At 41.8% G+C, this 20,253-nt stretch overlaps 1 protein-coding gene across 2 annotated transcripts; it reads left to right on the top strand.

The window, feature by feature from the left end:
- The first annotated feature begins 731 nt into the window (after nt 1-731).
- taf4a (TAF4A RNA polymerase II, TATA box binding protein (TBP)-associated factor) lies at nt 732-13,018 on the top strand. 2 transcript variants are annotated; one of them, XM_049582379.1, is made up of 15 exons: nt 740-2,307; nt 2,455-2,588; nt 2,927-3,046; nt 3,732-3,821; nt 3,987-4,109; nt 5,032-5,121; nt 5,261-5,473; nt 5,646-5,787; nt 5,884-5,986; nt 6,216-6,385; nt 6,479-6,609; nt 6,763-6,891; nt 7,854-7,910; nt 8,012-8,134; nt 11,681-13,018. In XM_049582379.1, exons 1-15 carry the CDS (start codon nt 1,524-1,526, stop codon nt 11,843-11,845), a joined length of 2,574 nt encoding a protein of 857 aa, XP_049438336.1. In that variant the 5' UTR covers nt 740-1,523; the 3' UTR covers nt 11,846-13,018. The 2 variants fall into 2 exon arrangements, with proteins under 2 accessions (XP_049438326.1, XP_049438336.1); XM_049582369.1 differs by having other exon boundaries at nt 732-2,307; nt 6,216-6,609.
- The last annotated feature ends 7,235 nt before the right edge of the window (nt 13,019-20,253 follow it).

Raw genomic sequence — 20,253 nt, 5'->3', positions numbered from 1 at the left:
TCCCTAAGTGCCAGTGTATGGAGTGAATCTTAAAGAGAAAATGGAAAATTACCTCGGCCTATTTTATTATGATATTATACAGGCTATTACTATTCAAATATATATAGTGAAATGTCAATTTGAAATGAATATCTGAGCTGTTCGAGTTCCTGTTTCACAACGTTAACAAGTTTGCATTGTCATATTGACGTTTCACAATACCAATTAAATGAATTTCTTTCTTCAGTTTTTGCTTTCACTTTTTATTTTTGACCTTTATGACATTGTATTTTATTTCCTATTCTATTTTTCAATTTTGGTTAAAAGTGTATAACAACTGGCACAGGAAAAATTCCCTACACCTCTTATTGATATTTAAAAAAGAAAAAATAGGATGCGCCAATTGCTCAAAGCCTAGATATGAAACACCAGAAAATGATTTTATCTAAATTAGTAGGTCATGTTCACTTCCTCGCCTGTGGACTGTAAATTTAAAACTTTTGAACGTATTACATACAGTGGGCAACATTTTGATTTACTATATTTTATTACACAGTCTAAATTAAAGCAAAAGTAATCACACGTTTTGCATTGTGCATTTATATCTTAAAGTCAGCGCACGTGGGAGTCTAACGACAAATGTCCCATGACTGCTGACAGCACTGTACAATATTTCCTCTCTAAAAGGAGGGTGGGGCGCCCTCAAACGCCTCTTTACAACAGCAACTTCACTTGTTGGCCAAAACACTGCAGCCATCTTGCACAGCGCATCAAGAGTGAGTAAAGTCTGAAATTCGGTTTGTTGGCTTGTTGTAAACCACGTTATTTTTCTACCGAAAGTCACACGGTACAATTCTGAAACGGAAGAGCTAAGGTGTTGGTAGAAAGAGGCCGTCGACGATGTAACATTTGATGAAGACATTTCGTCTCCGATACGATGTTGTTCCGTCTCATGCATCCCCTGGAATGACAGCTGAAGCCATTGGTACCGCCTTTTAGAATGTGGAGCAGCCAATCAGAGCTCGCCGAAATCCCTGCACGGAGACGTTTGGTTGTTGTGCGCACGCGCATGTCAGTTGGTAAGTCCCTCACTTCTCACAAGCTCGCAGGAGTGTGAAGATGGCGGTCGGGTCTGGTCCGCTGGATGAGCCGTTTTTACACACAGAGGTGAATAAAGCGGTAGTTTGTCATCCTGTACAGTCTGTAGAGTCACAACTGTCGTCCTTGTGTCACAACAACCACTGGGGTAGGCACGAGGCAGCCGGTAATTACATGGCTATAGTTCCGGGACAAGGGGGTAGCGCGAGCTAATGTCCAGCTGGGACTTGGTCAAGACGATTGCCAAAGCAGGTACGCTGTAACTACTAATGTTGTTTTCCTCTTTGTCTCTCCGAGTATACACGAAAAGCAAGCGCCGGAGCTGACAGAGAGAAACAGTAGACGTGACAGAGTCTTGCCCCATCACATTTAAGATTGTTTGTGCTCCTTCTAAACAAGTTGAAGTGCAGGGGGTCTCAACATAGCGAGGTCCCCATGGTTCAGCTATGGATGCATCGACGGCCAGCACGGACTCAACCACGGGACACGACCCTAGCAAAACACTTGTTGGTAGTGATGGTGCAACTTCTGTCCCCAATCACCAGGGGAAAGTAGGCTCATACTCGGTGCAGACTTTCAATGGGAGCCAAACTATGAACTCTCACAATTCAGGAAGCGCTGCCCCTCTCGGGGGGGCGGCAGTGACAAGTGGCACTGGTAACAGCAGCAGCACTGCGATAACTGTCACAGCTGTCAACAGTGGACCAGTGATGTCTAAAGGGCTGGCGAGTGCAATAATGCACCCCTCGTCTAACAGTGTAATTCAGACGCCTCTCATGAACTCACAGAGTGTTGTCGCTTCAGCTCCGTCAGTGAGCCAGGCAGCAGGACCCACTGTGACACTCGTCAGGCCGCCTATGCAAACCGCGGGGTCGGGTGCAACTTTGAATGGGAACAATAATGTGAGCCATGCAGTGGTTGCCAATACAACAGGTCACACAGGTATCGGCATACAAACCCCGCTTGTAAACAACAGCCAGCCGTCCAACTCGGTGTCTGTCAGCGCAGGGTCGCACATAATCAAGGCAGAGCCACCCACAACAATAATACAGTCAGCACCGCAGCCGGCTGTCACTCCTGGCGCCGTCAGCGCTCCCCGGATTCCGTCGACGGTAGCTGGCGGTCCAGGCGGGATCCGAGCCCTGACGCCTCAGATGCTGGCCCCAAGGCTCCCACAGACCTCTCCAGGACAGCCCAGTATAGGCCTACATAACATCCAGCTTCCCCCCGGTGAGTGAACCCAGAACTTTTTACTCATCAGTGATAGAAAAAATATACCCTGAATGATTATTCTTATTGAATATTGTCCTCTTAGACCCACTTTAAGCAGTGCACCAGATTCTCTAAATAACACTAAACTTATGATGTATGGTTCAGGGATGGTGCTTGTGCGCAGTGAGAGTGGACAGCTGTTGATGATTCCTCAGCAGGCTCTGGCCCAGATGCAGGCCCAGGCACAGGGAGGCATGGCGCCTCGGGCTGCTGCGCCAACAAGCGTGCCTCCTGGCCAGGTAAGATCACACATTCTGCCTGTGAAGAGCTTTATATATACATATATGTCTCACTTTAGTGTCAAGGTTGGTATTAAAGCCCATGTTCAGCTTCCTGCGTACAGCTCAGGGAAACACCTGTTGAGCACAATATTAGTCAATTTGTAGGTTGTGTGTAGGTGTATGGAAAATAGTGTGCTAGTACATTAATTTGTTGTATTATTAGTCTCCGCTTATGATAAATTATAAATACATACATACAGCTTTTCCTTGGTGTATTTAGATGTAATCAGTAAATGTTTTCTAGTTTTATAAAACTGGGTGTTGCACATCGTGTCATGCTTTGTGCCTTGTCTCAGGCTCCTGGAAACACCATCATCAGCAGACAAGTGGCGCCCAGCACCATCATCCGTCAAGGCTGTCCAGCTCCAACATCACTCACGGCAACCACCACTCTTCACAGACCTCCCATCCTTCAGGTAACCCCGTCTGTTGGTGTCAAATAATTTCTTCATATGTTCATTCTGCTTGTTGCACATTGTTTTGTGTCCATTACTTGCGCAAGCTGCAAACTGAGGATGGTACAAAATGTTTGATATTGTGTTATAGTGCACCATAATGTTACCGGCTTGTGTGTGGATGTGACACTAGAGGGATCTTATGAGTGTATTTTTCCTCCATGAAAATGATGCAAACTCTCATTCTCTAGAAGATGTGATGTTTTATAGTGTGAACACATGTCCCCATCGTCTGGGTTTATTGGTAATCCTGAACCTTGTTTCCTGGATTTACTATAGTAGAGTTGACTAGACTTGAAGGAATTATACTTATTTATGAGGAGTTTTATGTGTGTTACACGTCAGCAGATTTGCCAGTTACAAATAAAACAACCACAAAATGATTGCGCCACGGGAGTGCTTACTTCTTTCCTGATGTCGTAAAACCAATACATTGTAGTTATTTTCTTTTGAGGAAGAGCATCCAACTGAAATCTAGCGCAGCAGAAGCGCACCTGTTTCCTTTATGAACCTGAAGTCTGATGCCCTTGAAAAACTTTGAAGCAACTCTAAAACCCACACTCTGTTTTGATGACTTGAAAAGTGGGTTCTGAAACATTTGATCAACCTAAACAGCATGTTATGATGGTGATGTCTGTCTTCCCAGGGCTCAGTTGGGGCTGCAGTACCAGGAATTACCCCCAGGACTGTCAGCCAAACAGCTGGGACCACGGTTGCCTCAGTAACAGTGAGCAAAGTGAGTTGTATTAAGCTCAAGGGATCAGATAGAGCTGGGTGTCTGCATGTGCTGAAGACAATTACAGTATAATAAAGGAAGGAAAAGCATGCTGCGATGTATAATGTGGTTATCCACAAGTGAGACTTTAATTTGTTCATAATCTGAATGTTTTGTTTTTTGCAGGAGACGATGGAGAATGTGAAGAAATGTAAGAACTTCCTGTCCACATTGATCAAGCTGGCATCCACTGGGAAGCAATCAACAGAGACTGCAGCCAGTGTGAGAGAGCTGGTCAAGGACCTGCTGGTGAGTGAGCTGTACATACAGGAGACACACAGAAACCTCTCAACTGCCATATTTTGTTTGTCATTTGACAAGGATATGGACAAATGAAAACTCTAGAATATAGTCATTTATTTAACAGTAAAAAATCCAGCTGTCCTTTTAAAGGTCCAGTGCGAAGGATTTAGGGGGATATATTTGCAGAAACGGGATATAATAAGTGTGTTTTCTTCAGTGTATACTCACTGAAAAATAACAGTGGTTGTGCTTTCATCACCTTAGAATGAGCTGTTTATGTCTACATAGGGAGCGGGTCCTCATCTATAGTGCCCACCATGTTGCACCATCATGTTTCTGCAGTAACCCTGAACGGACAAACCAAACACTGGCTCTAGATTTGTGGCCAATATAGTTAGCATTCCCTCTGCAACAAGAAGAGACACTGATATATAACGTGAAACTACTTTATTCAGTGTCCTACCAGTTTAAATAACAAGGTCCATTTGTTTTGGCGAGGAAAAGATCTCTGCAGATAACTCCCAAACTTTTGAATCTAAAATTATTAGAGGAAAAAAGTAAGCACATGTTGGCAGGTACCTGTCAAGATGCCGAGCAGCATTGGAGAAACACAGCCTTGTAATGTGAAACTGCTCTAGTCAGTGTTCTTACTGGTTTTAATCAGCTGGTCAGTTTGTTTTGTAGAGGAAGAGACCTCTGCAGATAATTTGGCTCACGGTAAAAACAATGAACAATAAGAAATTCTAATGAGGAGAAGTTGCAGCTGGTTTTAGTCTGCAGTTCTCACTGCCAGATACCACTAACCCCCCCTAAATCTTGCACTCTGCACCTTTAAGAGTAGAAAACCTTCAGCCAAGAGAAGCATCATCTGTACCTGCTAATGTGACAGCTCTCACTCTGAGCTCTTTGTGCCTGTATATTGTACTAGGAGGGCAGACTGGAAGCTGAGGAATTCACCAGCAGATTGTACAAAGAGCTCAACTCTTCACCCCAACCTTACCTTGTGCCTTTCCTCAAGGTAAAAAAGATTACATTCTCTTGTTATTGTCACTGATATATTTTCTCAGACCATAGGAAACCATCGCCAAATGAATGTCATCTTTGAGTGCATTTCTGTAATATTTCTGTAATATATATTGCCTGTTTATCGCCTGTAGAGAAGCCTCCCAGCCTTGAGGCAGCTCACACCAGACTCAGCAGCCTTCATCCAGCAGAGTCAGCTCTCCCAGACATCCTCAGGTCCAGTCCCCTCCACCTCACCCATCCCCACCACAGTGGTCCTAGGCAGCCCAGCGCCCCGCCTCACTGCCCCAGTCTGCAGGCCCCAGCTCCAGCCAGGCATTAGCAAACCAGGACAGACCCCTTCACTGGTAAACTGGCTAATGCATTCTCAGATGTCAGCTCAACTAAAATCTATAACTTTGAGAGCCATTTATATAAAATATGATGCATCTCAAACATTTCCTTTCCCTCAAATTACACATTGAAGCATACATGTCACCGCGGTAATAATGATCTGCATTTGGAACTTCACCCTTTAAGGTTATCCAGCCTCAGCAGCAGAGAGCGATGCTGAGACCTCAGGTAGCCTTACCGACGACCCCCATGGTGACTCTCAGGAATCAGGCCCCTGGTCGCATCATGCTGGGACAGCAGCAGGTCCAGCTGAAAGAGCTGCAACCAGGTAAGGATGTCAGTGTATAAACACCACTGTCTGTGCATGCGCATCTTTATGTGGGTGACCTGTAGTATTTATTGTGATTTTGTGTGTCTCTGCCAGTTCCTGTGAGGCCGGAGGTGCCAGTGGTTTCTAAACAAGTCTCTGCTGCAGCCCTGACTCTGGCTCAGAAGAACAAGCTGAAAGAGGCTGGTGGTACTTTCAAGTAAGAACGATGACAGAATTCAAATCAGTTTTAATCACACAGGTTTCAGCATTAGCATCACTTGGAGGTGGAGCATTTAATTTTGGTACATTTTCACCGCCCCCAGCAAAAAAACCTTGTGTTCATACCATTTATATTTTAAAAATGTTATGTGGCTGGAGAAATAAGTGGCAGTTCACAGTGATTTAGCAGAGTTTCAGTGCTATTCTTGCCACACCTCTGTCTACAGAGATGATGACGACATCAACGATGTGGCCTCCATGGCTGGAGTGAACCTATCAGAGGAAAGCGCTAATATCCTAGCAACCAACTCTGGACTAGTGGGAGCGGTGACACATTCCTGCAAGGACGAGGCTTTTCTCTCCTGTGCTGTTCTACAGAGGAGAATGCAGGAGATAGGTGAGACACTTACAACGTTGCTGACAATACAGCATCCATCCATCCATCTGCCCCCTAAAGCCCCAACATTCTTTTTTTTCTTCTTTTTTTCAGGTAGGAGGCACGGTGTGACAGACCTGGGTGCGGAGGTGGTGAACTTTGTCTCCCACGCTACTCAGCAGCGGCTCCAGAACCTGCTGGAGAAGGTTTCCCAAGTGGCCCAGCAGAGAAACACCAATTTCAAGGTTTGTTTGCAGCGTCATTATAGAGAGACCTCATACTAGTGTAAATGTCAGATATATCTTACGGCATTTTGATTTCATATACAGTATGCATTAATTTCTCTGTAATCCTTTCCTTTTTTTCTGGGATTACATTGTGATACTGTTGTGTCTTAGCACGAGGATGACAATTATGAGCAGAGCAGTGATGTTCGTGCTCAGCTCAAATTCTTTGAGCAGCTGGACCAGCTAGAGAAACAACGGAAGGAGGAACAGGAGAGAGAAATCCTCCTAAAGGCAGCTAAGGTACAGCATCACTGACAGACTCCACAATAATATGTCCATAGGTTATCGATGAAATTCATTTACACAAGTGATTATTGTAGTTAAAGGTAATGGAATAACTTTGTGGTAAGTAGCATCCGTGGATTCAGATACATGCTGTTAAATAGAGCATAAATAAATTGCCTTTTAATAGACTGAGAGGTTTGGTGTGGTGTTTTGGTGTTTTCACTGTAATAAATACCTAGATGAAATACTCTTTGTGAGATTGAAACAACATCTTATGTAACCATCAAAACATGCATTCTTGCCATGGCTTATTACATTCAGCAGGCATGCCATTGAAGATCCTCTAGATTTAAACGGACTTTCAGCAGTTTCAAACATCCAGTTTCATTATTTCAAGGCCATACTGTGACAGCAGTTTTTTATGTTTAGATGAAATCAGCCCGTCTATTAATAAAAGCAGGTGTTTAACAAATGCTGGTTTGTTTGGGCTTCATTTAGTGTTACAGTATCCTGCAGATATTGTCTTCTCCAGAGACACATTAATATTCTACAAAGTTTGACAAAAGGTCGCTTGCGATTGATTTTGACTCAACCTCGGGATGCCTGTTAGGATGTAACTGGAACAGTTTCTAACAAATGTACTTTGTGATATATCATATGGCACTGGGCATGATATGTATGGTATGTGACATTACAAATTCATATGTAAGTGTTTTTTATTTAATTATAGTGCAATATAAAATGATGTAGCTCTAAATGTTAAAGTTGATGGATAAGGGCCATTCAGGGGCTTAAACAAACAAGTAGTTGATGTAGCATGCGCTTTTCAAACTCAGAAACTTTTCTATGGCAGATATTCATGCAGAATGCGCAAACACAGCCAAATTACACTGCATCTCTAGTCTGACACACCCTGGGCTTTGGTCTTTCTCCTGCCAGCATCAGTTATTAATGTGTCTTGCTTTTTGGCTTTTCAGTCTCGAGCCCGGCAAGAGGACCCAGAGCAGTTGCGCCTGAAACAGAAGGCAAAAGAGGTAGGATTGGAGAAGGAGGGCGGTCAACTTGTGTCTGTCTCTGTATGTTTAAGCACTCCCTGTATGCTTGATTTTCATGTTGGAATGTGTGCGTTGTCCAGATGCAGCAGCAGGAGCTGGCTCAGATGAGACAGAGGGAGGCCAACCTGACGGCTCTGGCAGCCATCGGCCCCAGGAAGAAGAGGAAGATTCTGGACTCTCCATCCTCCTCTGCTGCAGCTGAGGTAACACCGATCACAGTACATTCCCCATATAGTGTTTATCCTGGGCCAGCTAAGCCTGTCACAAAGTCACCATAAATCATGGGTGTCAAACTCATTTTTAGTTCATGGGCCACATACAGAGACATATCATCCAACAAAGACAAAAAGCCAAAAAAAATCTTAAATTCAAACAAAACACCAAAGTTAAAATGCCAGTGACAGCAATGTTAACTTCAAGGTACAGTTAAAATGCTGCTTTCTCTGTCAGTGTAAAACACTGATTACAGGAAAAGCTAATGTTAGTGCTAGCAGTCAGGTCTTTACTCCAGTGACTGTATCCACCAGACAAAGTTAATTTAGTGACGAGCTTTCACTGACAGCCTGCGCCACCCTGACAGAAAGCTGCTGTCAGTCGTCTGTGCTCTTCACATACCTGGAGAAAATAATATAATGAAGCTGCCCGTTAGTTCTGGCTCATGAACTCACGCACATTGTCGGCTGACTCTTGTAATTACAGATCACATTTAAACAAGTTACCAGTCACATTCATTTAATACAACGAGACAGTCTTCATAATATGACAAACCTTTACTCACCGTGCTGCAGCTGCTGGTTATGCTCAGTCCTACCTGCTACATATCACTGTTTACTGGTTTCGTTAATTGATTTCTCCTTTGACCACAAATCTCTGCCTGTTCTAGATTTTGATTACCTTGGTGAACATTGTTTTATTTATCTCTACACGTGTCAGGTTCTGCTCTGTTAAGTGTTTAGGGGTTTCTTTCTCTCCATGTTGAATCTTGCGCTGTTGTTTGGATTCCCTGGGGAGCTCCACAAGAGCAGCGCCTGCTCTGTGAAATGAGCATCCAACCATTTGCTCAGATAAATGGCCCTGTGTTCTTTAGTTGTCGCTGACAGGAATTGGCATATGAAAAACAAATGTTCAGGAAACAATGAGCAACATCTTTTCTATTTATTTACTTACTTTGACAAAGGTTGCAGTAATTTGAAGATGGTGTTTATTCGTTAACCTTCCCTGTCTCCCAGTGACAATGCTGCTTTTGTGCTGCTTTTCAGCATTTATAATGATTAGTGAAAAACAAGAAAAAACGATGTCGCAGAGTTGTATTGTCTGTTACGTACAATGCAAATTGCTATAACAGTGAATGATAAGTGGGATAGTTGTTACCAAATTATAAACAGACACCATTGGAAAAGACACTTTTTCACTGACACTGTATTTTTCTATAAGCAACAGAGGCCATGGCTGAGGGCTTCCTAAATAATAAAAATCGCATTGCTGGCAAAACCACCACCTTATGTCTGTGGTCACACAAACAGATTTGCATCAAACACTAGCCACTCTCATAACTTACTCTCGTCGAGGAAAAAAAAGTTCTAATGACTTTTAATAAAGAATAACAGTTCATTTGCTAACATGCATTCAGCCATTACATTTCTTTTGTCACACTGTCAGTGCTGTTCAGGGTTGTGGGGCTTATCTACTTAAGCCGTTTATCCATTACTCTTAGCTAACCATTTTAGACATTTGTCCATTATACCTAGCTAACTATCTTTGCTAACTATTTCAGCAATTTATCTGTTTCTTTTAGCTATGTCCTTTACTCTTAGTGAGCTATCTTAGCTAAAGTTAACAATTTTAACCATTTATCCATGACTTTTAGCTTTTAGCCATTATTCCATTAATTTTATCTTAGCCAAGTATCTATAGCTCTTAGCTAACAATATCAGCCATTTACTCATCCATAACTTTTAGTTCTTTATTTCTATCATTTATTCATTACTCTTTGCTATTTCAGCCATTCATTCATTACTTTTAGCTATTTCAGCCATTCATTCATTACTTTTAGCTAACTATTTCAGCCATTCATTCATTACTTTTAGCTTACTATTTCAGCCATTCATTCATTACTTTTAATTTACTATTTCAGCCATTCATTCATTACTTTTAGCTATTTCAGCCATTCATTCATTACTTTTAGCTATTTCAGCCATTCATTCATTACTTTTAGCTTACTATTTCAGCCATTCATTCATTACATTTAGCTAACCATTTCAGCCATTCATTCATTACTTTTACTATTTCAGCCATTCATTCATTACTTTTAGCTATTTCAGCCATTCATTCATTACTTTTAGCTTACTACTTCAGCCATTCATTCATTACTTTTAGCTATTTCAGCCATTCATTCAGTTAAAAGCAGAGCGAGAACTTTTTAAGTGATTGACAATTTTCAGTGGAGCTGTGTGAAAAGTTTTTAATGTGTCAGTCACCAACACACCGGTTGATATGTGGAACACAGTGTGTAAACTAAATGATCAAAATGACACGTTTGATGTTCGTTTAATGTCTAATTTGCCCAGCTGGCATTAATACCTTAACCACTGTTTGAAAAAGCATGTTGTAAAATGAAGCTATTGTTGGTGTCACAACACTTAACTTAGCTGACTGATGGATGTTTTCAAGTTTTCGTACTTTTTAAGTGAACTCATGGTGATTGATCAGCATCATTTAGGCTATGATTTCTGGAGGCTGGTATGCTGACTGATTATTGTCATTGCACAATACAGGATTGCATAATGAAATGTGGTTGTAACCTCCTCCACACTCCACACAGAAGAAGTATAAAAAGATGATCAGGATATGTAAATTAGAATACAATATAAACAATAAAACAGGCAATAAAATAGAACAAAAGCACTGTCGCCTCACAGCAAGAGGGTTCCTGGTTCAATCCCGGGTGTGGGAGCCCTTCTGTGCGGAGTTTGCATGTTCTCCCCGTGTCAGTGTGGGGTTTTCTCCAGGTACTCTGGCTTCCTCCCACAGTCCAAAGACATGCAGGTTAATTGGTGACTCTAAATTGTCCGTAGGTGTGAATGTGAGTGTGAATAGTTGTCTGTCTCTATGTGTCAGCCCTGTGATAGTCTGGTGACCTGTCCAGGGTGTATGCTGCCTCTCGCCCAATGTCAGCTGGGATAGGCTCCAGCCCCTCTAAGACCCTCAAGAGGATAAGGGGTTAGAAAATGGAGAGATGGATGGATGGATAGTTGTAACATATGGAGAACAAAACCCCATGTTAACGCCCACACACCCTGAGATTCTAAAATCATTATACATTTAAAAAATTGGCAAACCGATTTTCATGCCAACCAAAATTTAACGTCTTACTGACATCCATTGCCAGCTGGGAACTCCCCTAGCAGCTGCACAAGTAGAGCCCTGGGGTTCAAGTGCTCCTGGTTGGGAATCACTGACCTAAACTGCGTGTCTTTGGAGGGTGGGGGGAATCTGTAGCAACCCATGCAGGAGAACATGCAAACTCTGCACGGGAGGGCCCCAGCCAGATGGTGCCTTCAAACAGTGCACACACTCAGCCACTCTGCTGCTCCTTATTGGTCAACATTATTAATTTTAATGTGAAAATATGAAAGATATGTGAGTAAAGGTGCATGCAAATTATTCTTTGGGTCTTCTCATCAGACTACACAAATTACAGATACCACAAGCCTCCCTCTAAACCTCTCTCTGTCCCTCCCGTCTTGTAGGGATCAGGAACAGGTTCCTCTCTGTCTGGTGGGGCTGGCTCATCGGGCTCCAGACCGACACGGCAGCGCATCACACGTGTTAATCTCAGGGACCTGCTCTTCTGTTTGGAGAACGAGAGATCTACCAGTCACTCCCATTTCCTCTACAAGGGCTTTCTCAAATAGGCTTGATGTCAGAGAGGAGAGGAGGGAAACGTATGTGGAGAGACCAACGGCTCCCACTGCACGGAGAGCATAAGAGACTCTCATAAATGAAGAGGAGGAGCGCAGCGACTTGGCACATTTCAAGGCTTTTCAGATATACCTGATAAGCTGAGTACAGTAGTAGCCATATTGGATGGCCTCTCTACCTCTCTCCTCAAATAATGCCTCTTTTGTTTCATAGCAGTCATGGACTAATGCGACTATCTACCCTGTACAACTTTTCAAGAAAGTGCAAAAACTGATTACATGTGTTCTGAGGAAAGGTTTATGTTTGAACTAATGACTTATTGTACAATTATGCACTGTCACACAGTACAGTTTATTTTCAGATTATTTGTATATGCATTAGGCATTAAAGCAATGGAAATCAGCGCATTTGATTTAATAGACCACCAACTAATTTTATTGAAGAATTTTATTTTTGATTTAACTGAATTAGTTTGAACTCCAAACTGTGTAACCTACTGAGTTGCCTTCCTAACTATGAATAAGCCATATAGCCATCCCGAAGCAATTAACCCTGCTGTAACTCATGAAGCAGTAGTTGGCTCTGTATCTGTCATCTCCATTACTTGATTTTTTTTTTTTTCCTGCATATTTATTTACTAAACGCAAGCTTAAATTAATGTTTAGTTATTTATTTAATTTCATGTGACACCTCAGTGGTTTCATGTAGCTTAAATTCAAAACAACAAGCATTTACCTGCACAGGATATGTTTAAAATCAGTTTTGGGTGTGTAGATTTCAGTGTGTGAAGAGAGGTTTCTTTTGTTGTTGTTGTTGTTGTTGTTTTTTAATCTTTTAAATTGTTCTTTTTAAAATTAGTTTGACATTTGTTGATTTCTAAAACTTAAATAGGCTTCCGAAGGCTTTTAACCCGTATTGCTATACCAAACATACATCTACCTGAAAGCGATTTCTATTTTTGTAGCTGCCCACCAACACGCATTTTTACTCTTTCAATAGTGACTGACAGTGTCCTCCGACTTAAGAAAGTGGAGTTTCTTCCTGTATATTTGTAAATGTTACACCTAAAGTTTTACACATGGTTTTGTATAGAATTGAGAATTTACCCATACAGCATAAAGAAAAACACATTTTCTCTATTAAAAAAAAGTTTGAATAAATAATGATTTTACAGTAACTGCTTTGGTTTAGTATTGTCTTGGTGTTATATTGCATTGCACTAGAGGGCAGCATTGCATTATGATTACATCTGGCTGAGTGCTGCATGTGGAACTGAGGATATTGGGGTTTTGTACATGAATGAGTTGAATGCCTTTAATTCCTTCTTACTCTACCTGCTCACAGATAATTCCACTTAATCCTCTAACATCTGTAAAGCCACATGTAGTACACACTGTGTGTGTCCCCTGGGTATCTACTGAGCACAACTCCCATGAGCAGAACACATGGCTCTCAGCCTAGAATAAAATCACACTCACACACAGTCTGCTACCAGTCTGTGCTGCTCTTTGTTGGGCTGTCTTGTTTGAGTCCGTCTCCATTATCAACCCAACACACGGGTGCATTGGCAACAGCTGCAACATCAGCTGCGAACATTCACCACAACCATGGGCTGGAAATAATTAGGCCATTCTGCCACTGGGACAGTTGCCTGATGTTACAATGATTGGGAGCAGCTTTCGTATCTGCGTTGACCAAAGAGGAACAATAAGTGTATATTTGGAACCATCAGTGGTGATGAGCTACAATTTCATTTTCCATAATGAAAGTACATCTGGGAGCCACTAGGTGGCAATTTCACCACATTACAGGATTCATCTGCAGCTAACATGAACTGAAACAGCAGGTTCTTCTAAAACCTTGTTACATTTGGTCGAGTTTAGTGTTCACATGTTCATGTTTCGCTCTGCTGGACACGCTTAACACAGACTCCTAGTCCAACCTATCCGGCACTACCATTTAGCAAAACAGTTGGAGTAAAAGAGAGAGGGAAACAGTCTGGATTGTCAATAATATCACAGCATTATGCTGCTGTGAGAAGAGCTCGATAAAAGCCAGGCTTTCAGTCGTGGCGTCTGTCTAGTGGTGCTGGTGACTCAGGTAAGGCCTCGCCCCTTGTGCCTCGGCCCAATCCAATATTTTTCCTAGTAATCCTCCTTCCACTCCTCAACACTACTGCTCTTTCAGAGTTAAGTCCACATAAGCTCCCACTTGAGTGCCAGAGGCAGAGCAACAACAGGGATGGTGTGGTTGCCTAGCGACGTCTCAGTCACTGCACCTGAGGGTCTTGGGCAAACACCCTGAGCCTGCCAGAAGGAAGAGAAGAGAAGAGAAGAGAAGTAACATCACTGCTTTCTTCCATGACATTTATTAAAGGGGACTGTTATTAATTTGTAACATTTGTTGTTGTCATTTTTGCTGTCACCCTGGGGTGACATTATATAATAAACCATACTCAAAGCAAGTTTATTTGTGTGTGTATGCAGACACGCACATGCCATGACTGTTTGTCTATACATTGCTACGGGTAATTTTGTCTGATTCTGAGATGGGATTTGACTGCTCTGACGGCGCTTCTCAGCAGGGTGTTTCTCTCGTACTTTTATGATAAAATTCGTTGCTTGTTTACGCTCACAGAGGGGCTCAGTTTTAATAATGGTTGGAGGCCGATGAAACCTCCCCTAGCCCACATTACTCACACGAATCAGATGGATATGGAAATCTTTATTGAGGTGAAACCCCTATAGCAAGATGAATAAGAAGGTTGTGATACTTTTTCCATTGACATTACTTTGCAAACCAATGAATTCAAAACTCCGTAATCCCACAGTATTCATGCTGAGAGACAAATGCAATACTAAAAGTCAGTTAATTAATTTTATCCTTTTCAACGCCTCCTTGCATATTGTTGATTAAGCTTTGAGCTTATGAATAAAACTCTCTCCAAGGAGGAACACGAGAATGTGATTTGGATGAACTGATGTGGCAAACTGTGTGATCCAGTCGCCGCTCTTTATCATCCATTAAGATGCACAAATCCACCAGCCTATAACCACTTTTATCCCGAACTGAAAGAGAATTATTTTCAGCCTTTCCAAAATAACCAGACCCTGAAATATTACATGCAAGAACAGTTCATTGGTTTACACCTCATCGCAAGTCCGTTTGCTGTGCGTCCCTGCCCTTGGTCCACCCAGGTAAATGCTGACTTTAGGACTCTTTTGTTATGGGGTCGACCGGGGCAGTCTGCTTTGGCCTGGAGATACTATAATAAGGCCAGTGTTTATGACTGCTCCTGAAATGGGTTTGTAAGCGCGGCTGAACCTGTGAGCTATTGACGCGGGGGTTAATAGCCTGTTGGCCTCTTTAATGGAGCTGAATCAGGTCAAGCAGCAGGCGTCGTCAGCCCACAGGAGAGGAACATCTCCATTTACAAAGTCACCTCCCATATGAGGTGGGACAGGCCTCAAAATATGTTGAGCAGACACACCTGTGGTTCAGACAGAGAAATGTGTGACATGAACTGAGACACAAACTTTAACACACAGGAACAAACAAGCTAAGGTGTCAGACTTGACAGGACAGGCTGATGTAAAAGTCAGGCTTTTGCATTTCAACCCATTGATCTCACAGAGTTCATCTTGCTTTCATCACCAAACCTCTTCATCAACTTACTTTACTGAGTGTCAAGTATTAGTCTACTATTTTCACCATGTTAGTTTTGCGTGTTAGCATGCTAACATTTGCCAAGGGAGACTCATGGAAATATTGGTTTTGCAGATATTTGGTAAACTTAAGTATTGGACAACATGGTTATGCCATCAAAGTGATTAATTAATATAGTTAGTTAATATATTTCTTTTTAAAGATATTTTTTGGGCATTTTTAGCCTTTAATTGATAGGACAGACAAGTGTGAAGGGGGGAGGGAGAGAGAGAGAGAGAGACATGCAGCAAAGGGCCACAGGCTGGATTCGAACCCGGGCCGCTGTGGCAACAGCCTTGTATGTGGGGCACCTGCTCTACCACCAAGCCACCGACGCCCCAGTTAATATATTTCTCAGGTAAGTGAAAACTATGACCTGCTGGTGCCCTCAGAGGAAAAGTCAGGGGATCATCTTTTGCCAAAAACACACAAAGCAGTGGTGAAGTGCAGCTGCCATGCCCTGTGGCTGCCATTCAAGCTCAATGAGCTATGGCTGTTTGATTCTGCAGCACAGTGCGGCCAAACTGAAAGCTGAAGATAGTTAAAGATAGTTTAACTTTTGTCGGCGAATTGCGTCCAGAGAATACCAGCAGCCAGTCCTGGGACTCCTGTGACACGTTGACTTATGTTACAAAAAAATGTCTTCCTGCTTGAAACCCACAACACGCCTCTGGACCACAACAAAAAAATGTAACTATTGCTGTGAGCTGCGGCTTGGTGTGTCTTTGTTGTTAAGATTCATCCTCTGGGCACCATGAAAATCTGTACCAAACTTCATAAGAATATAGTTGCTAAGACATGACAGTAAAAAATAGTGTCAATCTGAAGGTGTAGGAGAAAAACGTGTATGCATGTACCTTTCTAAAATTCCATGGCAATCAATTTAACAGTTTTTGAGATGTTCCAGCCTGGACCAAAGCGGTGAACCAACAACATTGGCATCCATGGAGCCACCCTGATAGCATGGCTAAAAATGGTCGAACTCAGCCATATGATAAACCATGTTAAATAAAATGTCTACAAATTTTGATTCAGGCAAAACAAAACAAAACAAAACAAAATGAAAAGCAATATACATGACCATTAGACATGACATTCACTTTCTCCTGATGCCCTTTGTAAGATTCAGAAAGGCAAAAAATATTACGTACAAAATGTGTTATGTGTTGAGTGGTAAATCCCCATGAAACATTACGACGATAATTGTCTTAAGATGGAGAAAGGAGTTTAAATACATAAGAAACACATAAGAACAGAGTCAACACGCTGCATCGAGCCAGCTCACACTGGCATCATTTCTCCCCATCATGTTATTGTAATATCATCATTACATTTACAAGATAAATTCTGTGTGGTGGTCAATTATTTATTTATACTAATGAGTGTGCTGTACATCCATTATTCATGGTAAGCTTTGCTCTGTCGTCCTGGAGTGATGCTGACAGAGGGAAATGGAGGGGCAGACGGGAATGGAAGCTTGATTGTACCCCAAAGGACACCAGAGACTGACTTGGCTGTGAAGGAATCATCTCCACCACCATTTAGACATGTAGCCAGTGTCCCGGGGAAGGCACTTAACCTGTGGCTAAGGTGAAGAATTACATCCAGTTGATTAGAGCAGCCGCTCTGCTCGAGGATGCAGCTTGAATTTCCAGCTGCACTCTAGCATGTAATCACACAGAGAAGTCTGTCTCTGAAGAGCTGCTCGGCATCAGCGGCAGCACCACAGGTTTCATGTACTTGTGCTGAGGATGTCAACAAATAACACAAGAGCAACCCCACGATGCATCACTCATGGTGATTATAGGATAGATGTTTCCGAATATGACAAGTATGTTTGGGCAGTTGTGTGAATATTCACTGTGCTAGTGTCAAAACTCATAATTAGAGGGTGTAGTTGTTGAAATATCCTCACTTTGAGTCTCTGGTGTGTGTCAGGCTTCAAAAATACTGGATCCTACAATCCCCATCATGTAACTCAATAGTGTCTTTCATTAGACACCTCCCCTCCCCCAACTTCACACCTCGAGTTGTAACACAGGCTTTCTGTTAAATATTTAATGTCTCAAGCCCGAGCTGGGATAACTTTGGAAGTTCTCTCCACAGAAGGGAGCCACAGAAGTCATTAACCAACTGTTTCCACGGGCTGAGTAGGACTCCTTGTGACAAGTAAACTGAACTTCATGAGCAAAATAGTTGGAGTGCCCCCTGAAGAATTTTACTGAAGAACAAGTAGGGAAGTATTAGCAGCAAAATGTACTTAAGATTCACAAGTAAAAGCCCTCATACATCCTTTGACAGTCATATAAATTATTGATACATTAGCTTGTAAGTGGCTCAGTTATTTGCTCAGTGAAGTCAATCAGTCCTCCTATGCTGCAATATTACAGCCTGACCGCATTTTACTGAGTGGCAGCAACTGTATGATAATTTGTCTGAATAAAGTTTATTGAGAGCACAATATACAAGACTCACATTGTTTGAACTTGCATACTAATATAGGCCATATAAAGTCTGACATAAACCTGAGCATGTAGTGTGTTCAAACTGCATGGTATGTGGATTTTTTGGGTGCGAGAAATGTTTGGATATAGATACTAGATTAGCAAGGATATTTTGAATATGACAGATAAGCTTATTGGACATACTGAATTGCCCCAAAATTCATTGCAGCTGTTCAGGCTGTGAAGCAGACGGTTTGATTAACCATCGGCTAAAATGATTACAAATGATGACAAGTGACATTAACACACACTTAAGAGGAAAACGGCAGAAGCTTACATATATAATGTACTGCAGAAATCATATTTAACACTGAAATAGTCAATATATATATCTATATCTATATATATATATAGATATAGATATATATAGATATATATAATATTGATTTGCCTAAATACTGAATACTATTAAATTTAGTTCAGTAGTCCTGTAAAATTCACCTAAATTCACCTAAAACATCTACATTTCCCATGATTGGCTAGTTCTTGTTGCCTTCATTGGTTGGATTGGTTAGGTTGAGGCAGGAGGAGTGAGAGCAGTTAGGGTTCCTCAGGGTAAGCCAATCAGAGGCTGTGTAAGGCAAGCCATTCCTTTACTGTCCTAGGATTGGCAAGTTCCCCTTCAGTACAGGTCCTTATTGGTTATCAAGGCCAAAGCAACAGCACTGGAAGCTCCCATTGACTCATGTGAAGTGTCAGTGCAGAGGCCAGGAGTATGGATAAAATGTGGTGAAATATGAATATTTGAAATGATGTGACGGCAATTAATGGATATCAATGGATGTAAAATTGTGTTTGCACTAAATATTTTTGCTGGATTTAGATCATCTGGACTACTGGCAATGTGTGAGAAATGAACTGATAGCTGTGAAGGCTGTAATTCGGTCTGGGTAATATGACCCTGTGGATAATAATAATAATAACGCTTCATAAGTGAGTTCTAACTGTTTGTTTTTTGTCTGACAGAAGCATTTACTAAGCTGCTGTGGTGGTTGTATCTTGAATTGGTCAGCACTGATGGAACTGCGAGGAGCTTAGCTTTTGAACAATATGTCGTATGATTAAACCACTTTAAAAACAACAAATACAGCAGTTGTTTTACATATGGTAGTCATCAAAAAACACCTTAGGAGGGTCTGTGGATGGACTGTCAATGGTAGCCCGAACTGGTAACACTGTGATGGACATGAACCTTACTATTTAAAACACTTATGTATATGAGTAGTGCACCTCTGATCTTGCATTTCATTGAGCAGGGTTCAAATGCACACGCTTGCCCAGGTGCACCACTCGTTTTTGTGCTTTTTATATGGATGTGTCTTAAATATTATAGTTTCAGCAAAAATGCTTGTATTTAAGTATTGCTGAGCATATGACTGGATGAATTAGACTTGAATTATACTGCATGAGCTGTGTAAGGGTTTGTTAAAGCAGCTGTGCGGAACTTTACGTTTTCGTTGATTATAGTGCCCCCCTTTGGTCGAAGCAGTATGACACCCACAGCCTGGCGTCGTAAAATCTCGACTACAACTGGCAATTACCACATGCATTTGTTTTGGAGAGCGAGAGGAAAATCATAAATGTTGTGGTGTAGCTCTGAATTTCTTATAAACTGAGGACAACTGCCTGCTGTATATTTGTGTTCATGGTCACAGTCACAGATAATTTTGTGGCGTTTGTTGTAACGTTACTAGACAAAAGCGGTTCACATCAGCTAATGTTACATTTAGCTTGCTTATAACTTCCATGTCGTCATATATTGAAGTGACACAACGTCTAACAAGTTGCTGTATATTCTCTAAATAAAAACAAAAATTACAGACGTGTCGATTAGGAAAAGGGCCAACTCGGGATCAGTTTTAAAACCTGTCAAATCTCTCAGCTCTCTCCACTTGGTGAGTGCCCGACCGAGGTTTACACGTGTTTGGGCTCGAGCCCTATCACTGTCCTGTTTAGCCTTCTTCTGTTCTTTTTCTTTTAGATGGTGCTCCTTAGTTATCCGCCATGACATTGAAAGTACAACCAAGTCCTTAATGATACATACGGTAAAACTGTTACGTGTTCTGCAATGCCCGTTGCATACCGCTTACTTGAAGAACAATCTGTAAACACGGCTCTTCTTCTTCTCTCAATTTATTGGCGGATCCCAAACAACTTCCAGGTGCATACCAACACCTACTGTACAAGAGTGT

This window comes from Epinephelus fuscoguttatus, linkage group LG1 (assembly GCF_011397635.1).
Source record: "Epinephelus fuscoguttatus linkage group LG1, E.fuscoguttatus.final_Chr_v1".
NCBI classification, from domain to species: Eukaryota; Metazoa; Chordata; class Actinopteri; order Perciformes; family Serranidae; genus Epinephelus; species Epinephelus fuscoguttatus.
This window is presented reverse-complemented; position numbering and strand designations above follow the sequence as displayed.

Bases quoted from the DNA above. Each gene is read 5' to 3' on its own strand.
- taf4a (XM_049582369.1), top strand. From the start codon at position 1,524: ATGGATGCATCGACGGCCAGCACGGACTCAACCACGGGACACGACCCT. The intron at 6,610-6,762 runs GTTTGTTTGCAG...GTTGTGTCTTAG, and splicing joins AGAGAAACACCAATTTCAAG to CACGAGGATGACAATTATGA. The intron at 8,135-11,680 runs GTAACACCGATC...CCCGTCTTGTAG, and splicing joins CCTCCTCTGCTGCAGCTGAG to GGATCAGGAACAGGTTCCTC.